Genomic DNA, 12,585 nt, shown 5'->3' on the forward strand with positions numbered 1-12,585 from the left:
GCTTGGCAACCTCTCAGCTGGGGCCAAAAGATTACGGCCATTAAAATGATGAATGGTAGATGATAAAAATAAAATGTAAGTAGGTATCTTTACTTAAAGTTTCCAAATCGTGATACTCTAAAACAGATCAATAGGAGAACATTACTTGATTCACTTCAAACAAAATTGGTTGTACCCACAAACTTTTTCTGTGTTTTTGAACTACAAAAAACTCTGTAATATACACGTTTTGCTAAAAACAAAAACAAACAGGTGACAATGCAAGATATTTTGCGTTCGACTGTACCTACGCACAGCCTGCTATGACCCACCAAGCAATTTCTTTTCCCGTCCTATCAACAAACAGCGTACGGGGGTGCATTTGTTATTAAGATAGTTAAATTTGATATATTTCCTCTGTCTTCTACTCTCATGTCCAATGAAGTTAATGTTTCTGTGTGTAATTTATTGTATTTTTTGCTTCTTTTCGCTCTTGGGTTTGCATATTAGTTGTATAATAATATTCACTTTTTTTGTTATCATTAGTTTACTGCTCCGCACGTGTGAGTGTTTTCGTATCATAACTTTTTTTTCTTTAAAAGATTCTGAAATTGAAACTGCTACTCAGCTGCTTGCTCATAATATTCACTGCTTTGTTTGCAGCTAGATTTATTTTTTTTTGTTGGCTGGTTTCATGCATAACACTTTGCTGCTTCTCTCATGCTACTTTGTCATGGCATAATAACCACGCCCTTTCTTGTGTGGATAGTTTTAATACATAAATCTAGTGTCTAGTTAAGAACTCCAAATACTTCGTGTAGTGATTATATATTAAAAGTTCATCTGTCAACCCTATCTTCCTGTTCTCCCACATGATGAATTTTCTAAGCAAAAGGAACGTTTTTGAACCGAAAAGGTTCCCATTTTGGGACACAACACACCAACGACAATTTTAACACGTGACTGTACTCACTAAAAAACCAATCTTTGTTTCTAAAAACCAAAGTAGGTAGAAAACATAACATTTCTAAGCAAAATATGTAGTATGTAAAGAAAAAAAATCTCAAAAGTTTTGAAATCAAAACCGCTACAGTAGCAGTTGTTTATATGAGAACAATTATGAGCTTAGTGTTGGAAACTGTTTCGTCTCCAAGGAAAAGTTGAACATGGTTTTTCTTTCTCTTGACATAAAACCTTGACTCTACTGATGAATATGCTTGAGCGACCCACTACCGGTTCGAAGAATCGGACCTCTCGACTATTGACCGAAACGCAAACTCCCTACTACAGTAACTAAAACAAATTCACCGCTTAAATAAATACATTGAGTGCATTGCTATTAGCTTTGCTACCACTACCGCTACATTCTGGCTTTGGTGATGACGGTACGGAATCTTCCGTATCTCCTTCCGCCTCGTTTTCCACGGCCAGGATCACGTGCTTACCGTGCACCTTGGGCTGATGATATGGAATGGAAGAGGAATACGGGGGTGTTGTCATCGTGTTCGAGCCGGACGATGATGCAGAAGAAAGTGTTTGCTGTTGAAGGATCGACTGGTTGGAGGATTTGTTAGAACCCGTGGCGTGCTGATGGTTGCCTACCGAACAGTGCATCAACATCGAGCTAGAGCTCGAATTAGAGCAACCACAGAAGATCTCTGGAAGGCTGGTGCTCTGCTGAATACGATTTGTACTGGAATCGAAATGAAGTTTGTGGATTTTCTTCAAAGGCTGCTGGTAATTGAGGTTTTGCGCTGTTGAAGTGGACTCTCGACTACCGTGATTGCCATTACCCTGGCCATTGTTGTTACTACAGTTGTTACTACAGTTGTTACTACTATTGCTACTACTGCTGGCTGCCATTACCGACCCTGCTGCAGCGGTCGTAGGCACGTTCAGAGATATCTGCTTGCTTGCTGACGGCGCACTTCGCTCGGGCTCGCTGTTGTCTATGTTTAAATTACTCTTGTAACTCGTGCTATTACTACTAACCTTATCCCTAGAACTATTCCCTGTTATCATCTCGTTCATAATGTCCATTTTAGAATCGTATATTAGCTTGCGAATCTTCTCGTTGCTGTCTTGAATCATATGCTCCAGAGAATAGCAATAGTCGTTTGTCATTGGTGGTTTTCTTCTGTTAGCGGCCCTTCCAGCTGTCCAGCCACTTTCCCAGCCACTCAGTGCAGGCCCACCGCCAAGTTTATTTACGTGTATTATATTATAGTGCGAGTCTTTGGGATCGCTGGAGATGTTTTTCATCAACAGCGTCTCATATTCACACAATTGCTTGCCTCCTGCCGGAATACCTCCCGCTTTTCTTCGGCGCTTATGGTTTCTCTTACGTTTGAGACTGAAAGTTGTCTCATCCTCACACGAATCCGCGCCATGCATCACGTCGTTATAACAGTTATACTGCACACTTGGTAATAACTCGTCACAAGCATAGCCGCCACTTAGCCGATTGGGCTGATAACCCATCCGGTACTTGTACATATTTTTATCGTACGCGAATTTGCCCGATGGCTTCAGAATCGATCGCACCGCCTGCGCTGCGCTTGTTTCGGCCACTGTGGATCCTGCTACAACGGATTTGAACGAACGCGGTGTATCCTCCAAGCCAATTTCACCGCTTGCGGTGCGATCCACGGGAATCATCGTACCATCGTTAATATAGTTTATGTGGATCGGTGACAACTGCAGCTGCAGTGACGGTTCCGGACTCAGGTGGCCCTCGTTCGGGGTGAAATACACCGACGCCTTGCTTTCGTCCACACTCTTGGTGGAATAGTTCTCCAGATACTTCAGATGGTGGCCACCGTTCTTCGAGGCCGCAGCCGCATTGGCGATAGCAGCCGCGGCGGCTGCCGCTGTTGCTGGGTCCAGTTGCGAGAGCTTTTCGATTTTCGCCTTCAGGTAGACTTCGAAACCTGAAATTGAAGGAGAAGGTTTAAAAAATGTTTTTAGATAAGTGAAAACAGATGTGTGTGATAAAAGTCCAACACCGTAGCAGGAGATTTCGCATAAATCGAGAAGCTCAAAAAATGAGTGACGATATTTGATGGGTACGCGCGGTGGTTTGTAGTGCGATGGAAGACCGTGATGTCTCTTATGAGATGATTTGATTCAAAAGGCTAATCAATTTCGACGGTTGTTTTCAGGTCTCAATGGTCTCAATCTCAGGACTCAATTTCAAATCAATTTCACAGAAACGCACAGGACCCGAAGCGTGAAAAACGCAACAGTCGGTGCAGAGGTTATGACGTCTGGTGACCTTGATCAGTTGGAAATCAGGTTTACGACCAATTTTTTTATTCAATTGTTGCTAGGAATTTGTTCAAAACGAAAGATAAACATCCCAATTAAACTGAACTGCGCTGAAGTAAAGCTTCGTGACGTAGAGACCTAACCTTAATCAGCTTATCATCGTAGTGCATAGACCTTGCAACCGGCTTTTAGGTAGGGTGCAATTAGTGGACATGCACACCCTCTATCCCGGGCAATGTTATGCATGGCATGACTGAATTACGTCTATTTTGCTGCTAGAAGCTGTAATAGTTACCGTCGCGCAATAATCGTTCGATGCAGCCTTACAGAGGTAAAACGTCACATGTTTGCATCGCATGACGCGCTTATCACAGTCACCTGACTTTCACAATTCCATTGCTTTCATTTTATGGTTCAAAATTTCATTCTTTGTCCTCATGCACATTTTTTCATCTAGTAAAAATATACGAGGTGGACTGCCCCGGTCGTATATTCTAAATATATATTTGAATTATTTCCTATGGTCGTTAAATCAACCATCTTTTTTTGAAATTTATTGGCAATAGTAAAAGCAAATAGAACACACGATCAAAATGTCTAAAGCGAGCTCCGAGATAAGCGATTATCCAACTAAATTGTGTCCTGTCTTCCTTCCGGATCGTTCGAAACACGACTCGTCCTGCAATTCACATTTTTCCCTGTGGAAATGGGCGTGGGAGCGACAGCGAAGAAGCAAACAACAACACTCGTAATAAATATCGTTCGATGCAATTCGTTGGAATGCAAACTAGCACCAGCACCAGCTTCGGAGAGTGGGTGTGCAACGGTCGGTGGACAGTTGGACACGTTATTTTGTATACGTCCGTCAACTCCTAATTGCAGCCGGTCTGTCAAACGATCGGTTGCTAATACAATTGCTGACGTTGCCAATCGTCCTTTGCCTAGGGTTTTAACCCTGTTTTCTCTTGCCTCCATTGCCGTCAACAACCACGTTGGGTGGCTCGGGTGCCTTGAAAGGTTCAAGGTTAATTGCCTTTCCTTGCTACCAACCATTTCGCTGCCAGCTGGTGCAATTCGCTTTGCACGTTATGCAAGGGCTGTCTGGCGGGCGTGCATCGAACGCTTCCACGGTCTGGTATAACGTGTCAGGAATAACAGTTAGTGGAAGTTAGTTACGGAAATAGCATTACAAGGAATACACACACATTCCATCGGGATATTGGACTGTAATCGAGAAGAAACTGCTGGAAGCATGATTAGAATGGTTCAACAATGAGATGTATGAATAAATGACGAAGCCTAATGTGTAACAGTAAATAACCACTGCCGAAAACTAGTTAAAACTGCTTTTTTCTTGTGTCGTATTTATAAATGTTTGCATGTTATGAATCCGAAGCTAATGAGAATGCTCGCAAAAAATAAACTAAACAATTCAACTCTCACTCAATTAGTCAGTTAAAGTCGTTGGTGGAGGGTTCTACTTCTACAGGTGATGGGGCCTGGATCAAGGTTCTTGGTTGTTGTTGATGTTGTGCCTGTTGTTTTGTTACATAAGATAATAGAGTGAACGGCAACTCTGGTCATAACTTAGTCATGAGCTCCCACTGTCGGTATGCGCTTTCATTCGCTAATGTCGCTTCTCCTGTTGGAGTGTTTGTTTGTTCGGAATTGATTGTGTAAAAAACGGAAACCCATTTCAATACCCACCGTCAAACTCCTCGTCGTCCTCGTTTCGACCCCGGCAATTTTCGAAGTAGAAACTGGGCAAATTTTCCAACACCTTGTTCAACGTCTGCTGCTGATACTTGTAGCCTTCGCGGAGCCGCAGCGCCTGGTGGGCGCTGAACTTGCGAATCTTATTACGCTGGAAAACGTAATTCTCCCGGACCCAGTTTAGCTGACCGGTCGAGTAGTCCCGGACACGGCGTACCTGCAAAAAAGAAAGAAGACAAAACGTTAAACTATACGCTTTGCTGACGCTACGCCCAGCGAGGCCGAGGCCGTCTCTAGCTTGTTTTCCTAATCGTAGCATAATTGGATTGGCGTTTTGTGCCTGTAATGTAGAGGACAGAAACTTTCTCCAGTTGCAATGAAACGTATGATACATTTCCTCCCTAATTGACATTGATAGTCGGCTGTTTGAAAAAGAGACGTGGCAAACCAGTGTAATGTGAGAGAACGGGGGGAAGGTGATTCACGAAATTTTGGGGAGTTGGGGAAGATAACGAGCTGACCAACGAACGGAGCTCGTTTTTGCTGAAATTGATGACCCAAGCGATAAAAATAGTTTGAGCGAGTTTCTTTCATGCTAATTGTTTGATTGGTAGAAGTATTTGACGTCCCTAGTTAGTGGTTGAGTTTTTTCGGAAATATTGGAAAATTGTCATTTAGCTTGAAATATTCTAGTTTAAGCAGGATTTGACAGAATTGAAACTGCATTTAAATAAAATCAAGCAAACTAAGAAGGAACAGAGGAGACTCTTTCTTTATAAACCTCTTCTTATAATCGACTGAAAGTAAGTTTATAGAATATCTAACTAAGGAACTCAAGTAGATTAAACCGGGGAAAAGTGCCGTTCAAGCCATTATACTGACATCCGGGCGGGTGGATAAGCGCATCTTGCCATACAGAGTGCAAGAGGAATCATTTCGAAGCGGAACCGGTTTTAAAAGACTTACCGCTTCCAGCGAAGCATCAATCACACCCTCCTGTAACGATAAAAGCTGACCGCTTGGGTCGGCACATTTGCGCTGGTACTGTATCTGAGGAAGAGTGCGGATATTAAATAATTAGGATTTCCGATAACGCGAAGTACATAAAAGAAAAACTTCTGTGGCTTGAGTGTGGTATACATCAATGTTGTTGCAGATTAGAGTGGTTATAAAAGTTTGAATATTGCCCAGTGCACAAGTACACTCGAAGGAATGTAAAGTGTAAAACACATTTGCAAGGCAATAACTACAGATCCTGTTAGCACTACTATAACTTTCTCTAAAACAAAATAAGATAGCGTAATAGAGAGGGAAATGTTCTTGAATTAAAAAAATCGGAATGGGCAAGAAGTCTAGTCTACAAAACGGGATTATAGTTTAGTGAGAGGAGTATAATAATATCCAAAAAACTTACATGAATAAGCTAATAACTCAAAATTTTTTTTTATTATTTATAATTAATCTCTTTATAATTCGATATTGCAGTCTTAGAGTGAGTCAAATCTAACTTTTTTCTGTTGTTTTACTAAACTTAGATGCTCAAATCAAATCACCAGCTGTGGTTCAATTCTTATTCAACTCTCCAATAGCTGAATGAAACTGCAACTGAATAAAAAGCTTTCCACAAAGTTCTACATATTTTAGGGAAATGTGAATTGCACCAATTGGGATTTTGTATAATTCATCGTAAAATTACAAAATTTACATTTACACATTACCATGGCGTTACATGAGTAAAAAGAGACCTTGAGGTGATAAGCAGATTGTATGCTATTCGGCATTCTTTTTCAGCATCCTGTTTTACATTTTAACGTAGAACGTCAAAGCGACGAACCCGGTGAATAATTACTCTGCGGCCTTTTGATGTCTTCAGTTCTGCATTTACTAGGGGCACCAAATAATCTTTTTAGGGCAACTTGATTGAGCTTTGGGGCAATTTTTTTGTTCGCTTTTGTCGAGTAGTGTTACTTTTGTGTTCGTTTTGTTTTGTCTGCGTAATATGTCCTTAAAAATTAAAAATTCTCAAAAAACCCAGTTCAACAGCTTTTTATCGTAAGAACAATGCCATTGGATTGCTATCATTTGAGAACACATGAAGTTGACAACAAAATTCAAGCTCAAGCAGCGGAGAGAACTCTTATGGTCAGGGATGGTATTCTACGCGATTTTTCGGGACTCGTAAGTAATCTGCGTAGAAAACTGTATTCTACGTTTTCTACGGTAGAAAACCTATTGCAAGTAGAAAACTCTTAAACACTCGAAAATTCACAGTATGAGTCATAAAATGCCATCCACTGCGCTGATTAGGTGTATTTAGGTAACGGGAGAATTAATATAACAAAAAAAAAAGAAACACGAAGAAGCAAGAAAGCGTTTTTCCGAACTACTTTGTGATTATGGCGAAACAAGCAATGATAAAGAAACGCAAATAAGTAAACATAATTTTCACTCAATAATTTCACACGTAATTCACGGTTCAACAACACATTTGTTGTCATCCAAAAATGCTAATGAAAGGAAAATCGCATAATATACGCAACATAATGCACCCTCGGGTAAAATAACTCTAAAATGAGTCAGATTTGACGCATTTCCGTAAAAAGTGGAACAACTCATGAACTAAGTAACTCCGTAACTTTTTTCAAAGCCCTTCGGCAATTAACCGTAACATTCGCCATGGCGAACGAAAACATGCGTGTACGTACACAGAAAATAATATCATTTTCGGAATGACAGCGCTCTGGTAGTTAAATCTACTATTTTTATTTCTTGTCAAAATAACAACACTTTCATTTAAGACAACTGTAGTGTAGTTGAATTGACCGTCAGATTTCAACAACAATCTGCGGTTAATTTTATAACAATTATCAGCCTTTGTTGTAGGTTTTTTGATTTAGTTGAAGTAACTACAATTCACTGCAATTGTAGTGCGACTAACTACACCTTACCCACAAAATAGATTTAACGGCGTATTGTAGTTGAACTTACAACCACATTGTAGTTATTGCTTTCCGTGTTTTATCATGTCAACAAAGAGACACCATTTCTAAATAAACTAAAAATCTAAATAAATAAATGAGTCGTTTGTAGTGTTGCTGTAACCCGTTCGTTCTTTTTCATTTTGTTTAACATGCATCAAACTTTTCTCTCGGAGCAGAAAACAGCTGCATCACAACTGCAATAAGAGGGTATTTGAATTCAGCAATCTATGCAGCATTTCATTTTTCATTTTTGTATTTTGTTGTTTACAAATATCACTAAATTGGGCGCCATCAAAGTTTAGTTGCGAAATAATTTTACAACAAGTGATAAGCAGTGGAAGAACTCAAGTCTGCTAAGGCTGACAAGTATCCAGCAAGATGCAAACATAAATAAATCGATGGCTCTATCGGAGTAGTCTTGTTACCTTGATATGAATGGGTATTTGTTGGTGATAATTAAGTGTATTAGAATTGAAAACCAAGATTGTTTTTCAGATTGATTCGGACTCCTGTACTAACAATCAACATTCTACCTCGGCGCTTGATCAAAATTCGCAAGGCGAATCAAGTGGACACCAACCATCAGACAAGAGCATCGGGGAATGAAATGGATATCGATTATCACTTCGGCGTAACGAGTTCGAAGAAAAAGTATCTGAGAGAATGAAAACTAATACCGAAGAAGATAGCTTAGATTTACGAAGCACTTTGGAAGAATAATTTTTAAGTTTTTCGCGAATCCTGTACGGCAAGAAGCATTTCACAATGCAATACGTATATTCTACAACAATCTGAATAGCTCCAAATTTAATTTTATAAGAACCCAGTAGACATTAAACTCGTTGAAATGCCACATTTTCCGTTGGTAGTTTTCAATAGTAAACAACTTACTTTCAAATTCAAGACAGTAAGCAAAGTTCACCATAGACGTACTGATTTCCTAAAAAGGTTACTTTGTAGCGCGCTCTTCCATACACAATACGAAGTGCGCAGAATTAAGAGCCACTCAGAATTAGGCGCCTCCAAAAAATGGAGTTGTATGAGATTGAAGCTTCAATGAAGATTGCTTTATAGTTGGCCAAGGATGTGAAATTTTGATTTTTAGACGTACTCAGATCACTCCATAAGGCTGGGAAAGTATTTTGTTTAGTACAGTCATACCTCGATATAAGGCAACCTCGATATAACGTAACTCGATATAACGTAACTTTTACCTCGATATAACGTAACTTTGAAATTTTATTGAAATTGAAAATAAATGATACAGCAACTGTTTTTGGGGTATGAATTGCTTCAAAAAAATGTTTGTAGTAAGTTTTAAAATTAATGAAACTAATGGGAAAATTGTCCTAAATGGGCATATGAAAGGTTAAAAAATACTGATAGGTGATGGGAAAAAGGTTTTCGCGCATCTTTGAGTAACCGCCAACAGTCTTGCATCAGTTAAAAAAATTTTTTTTTGCTTGTTGAAAATTGTCCTAAATGGGCATAAGAATGGATTTAAATTACTGATAGGTGATGGGAAATAGGATTTCACGCATCTTTGAGTAACCTGTTTATCAATTGAAAAAAAAAATTTTTTTGCTTCTGAAAATATTTCTCAATGGGCATAAAAAGGTTTAAAAACACTGATAGGTGATGGAAAATAGGTTTTCGCGCATATTTGAGTTACCATTAACATTCTTGCATAAATTAAAAAAAAATTTTTTTTGCTTCGATATAACGTAACTCGATATAACGTAACGAAAATAAAAATAAAGTTGCCTTATATCGAGGTATGACTGTATTTTGAATTAAATCTATGTATAAAAGTGATTTAGGTGAAGCAAAGAAATACATTTTATTGTTTGTTGCTTTCTTTAATAACTTATTTTCATTCTGGGTTGGTCTCTCCACTTCCGCCGGTGCATTAAACCAAGCTTGCTATATTCTTATGCAAATTTTGGCCTGTTTTAATGCTTGAGCGGAGATGGAAAGATCAGCCTTAGCATATCCACTTCCTTTTCCTGAATACTAAACGTAGTAGCATACACTACAACGCGGTATTTGTTTTAACAAACTCATTGTTGAGATAACAAAATCAACGCTGTTAAAACAACAGCAAATATGACACTAAAATCTAGTTATATTGACAGTGAAACAGTCAAAACGACTGCGTAGCCCTCGGTTACTGTTTCGTAGAAAATACTACAGTTGTAGTTATAATGAATGTTCAACGCGCTCGGTTCAAAATCGTCGGTGCTCTGTAGTTAATTTGAACCCCATTTATAGTTAAACATGCTACAGCCTTTGTTTCAGTGTAGGCATGTTTTTGAGTTCTTTTGACGTGGGACTACGTCTTTGTTTTATATACTGGGATGCATTCTGTAAAATAGGAGACGCAACTGGCAAATGTTACGTCAGATTTCAAACGATAATAACAGCATAACCACATGATGGATAACAATAACCAATATATTGTTGGATAGATAAAATGTGTAACAGTTTTATAATACGCTAGTCATCGTTATTATTTCACTGCTTAACGGTGGAAATTGATAAAAAGTTACAAGGAAATTCACGCGAACGGTGTTCCAAATACCGTTATTATAAAATAAAATACGCCATCAAAACTGTTAATGTCAGTTGGTTTGTAGCACTGCCCTGCACCTCTGAACCAAATTTGAAAATCATCGTTGGACTAATTTGCGAGTTAAGCCCTTCTAAGGTTTTAGGGAGGATTTCTCATACAAATATACTTAAACAACCCTTCCAAAACGAACATTAATCATAGTAGGAATGGTTTTACAGGTAACATATGCCCTCGACGACCTTTCTGGAACATTTGAGCTGTATCAAGACTATCGGACAATTGTTTGGATTAAAGAACCCCGGGTAAAATGCAAAAATTGCCATTTTACCCGGGGCCTGAATCAAAAACATTTTTTGACACCTCAGTTTACTGGAATTTCAAAGCTACGTACCGCACCTTAAAGCAACATCAACATCAGCAAGTTCGGTGACACCTGTCAGTTCTTGAAAAGGTCTATAGTGAATCCACAGATAAACAGACGTGACACTCAATAATGATTTCTTTGTCCAATCCGTTTTTACGAAGTATAAAGAATAACGTTGCGAACGAGGACGAGGATTCTCAAGGTTTTTTTTTCGAAGAGGTATATCTGTGGTAAATCTATCAATATTATTTGTTATGTATATTCGTGGCTATATTTGGGAAATAGCAATGTTTCTTCGAACAATGCACGAACTTCGTTTTAGAAACAGGAGCAGAATCGAATGAAAAACATGTTGTGTAAACCCTTTTTTTCCAGTAATGTTTAGTTATTAGACATGATGAATGGAGCATATACGTACATTAAAGTAGCACACAAATCCTTTCAACATTGAAATGTATATGTAGTAACTAGACAAAGAGGTAAAACTCACGTTTTATGAGATCAATGTCGAAAAATTTCTTTATTCATTGCCACGAATACTGCATATTTATTTATTTATTTTATTTTATTTCGTCAATCATAGTAGACTACATCTTAAAAACTATTGCTAACATCACAAATATAGTTATGTAATTCTAGTGTTCAATATTTTTCTAAGAGCATTTCGTGACATCGTTAAATCAATAACTTCACAATATTTATTGTAAAGACTCATCATACTATTAACTGGCCCGGCCATGGCATATTCTGTTCTATAAGAATTTAATACGAAAATTTTTCGCGTTCTTAATGAGCGTGTAGGAGCATAAAAGTTGAGTTTTCCAAGCAAACTTTCCGAACTTATGCGTTGTGAAACTAAATCGTTGACAAGAGTTACCGAAGCAATTTCTCTTCTTTTTTCAAGCGTTTCTATATTAATAAGCATGCAACGCGATTCATAACAAGGGAGAGGAAATGAATTCCAACCTAGTTTTCTAAGTGCATATAACAAAAACTGTTTTTGTACGGATTCGATTCTATTGGAATGGACGTCTTGATAAGGCGACCAAACAACACTACAGTATTCTAAAATAGATCTAACATATGTAACAAAGAGAGTTTTTATAGTGTACGGGTCTACGAAATGATAACTGAACCTTTTTATAAAACTTAGCATACTGTTGGCTCTATTGATGATCGTATTGTAGTGATCAATGAATGTTAACTTAGAATCCATAATTACTCCTAAATCTCTAATTTGATAACACCTTTCTACAACTTGATGTGCAAGAGTGCAACTGGCATGTTCAGGATTTCTTTTCCTTGTGTAGGATATAATATTACATTTTTTTACGTTGAGATCAAGAAGACTTTTTTTACACCAAATGTAGAAAATGTCAACCTCTTGTTGGAATTGTTGGATGTCTGATTTGTGTTTTATTTCCATGTACAGTTTCATGTCATCGGCATATATCAATACTTTGAGACGATTCAACACAAGGGTAACGTCATTAACAAATAAAATGAAGAGCAAAGGGCCTAAATGGGAGCCTTGTGGAACCCCAGATGTCACTTTTACTGGTACAGAAAGGTGTCCCTTAAACCTAACCGTTTGTGTCCTGTTCGTCAAATAAGATTCAATCCATTTAAGTAGGCCTGACTCAAATCCCAGTTTTTTTAATTTGAACATAAGCATGGAAATATCTACTCTGTCAAAAGCTTTACTAAAA

General features: G+C 38.3%; 1 protein-coding gene across 2 annotated transcripts in view; it reads right to left on the reverse strand.

The window, feature by feature from the left end:
• Positions 1–356: 356 nt before the first annotated feature.
• LOC129726874 (uncharacterized) overlaps positions 357–12,585 on the reverse strand; it is a 78,280-nt gene continuing 66,051 nt past the window's right edge. The window contains exons 5-7 of one of the 2 annotated variants that reach the window (XM_055684055.1): positions 5,926–6,009; positions 4,954–5,176; positions 357–2,909 (exon numbers count right to left, since the gene is read on the reverse strand). In XM_055684055.1, the coding sequence (XP_055540030.1) occupies positions 1,291–2,909; positions 4,954–5,176; positions 5,926–6,009 (1,926 nt within the window). In that variant the 3' untranslated portion in view covers positions 357–1,290. The remainder of the gene's footprint in view (positions 2,910–4,953; positions 5,177–5,925; positions 6,010–12,585) is intronic. The other variant, XM_055684056.1, reaches the window with a different exon arrangement.

Source organism: Wyeomyia smithii, chromosome 3 (genome assembly GCF_029784165.1).
Source record: "Wyeomyia smithii strain HCP4-BCI-WySm-NY-G18 chromosome 3, ASM2978416v1, whole genome shotgun sequence".
In the NCBI taxonomy this organism is placed as follows: Eukaryota; Metazoa; Arthropoda; class Insecta; order Diptera; family Culicidae; genus Wyeomyia; species Wyeomyia smithii.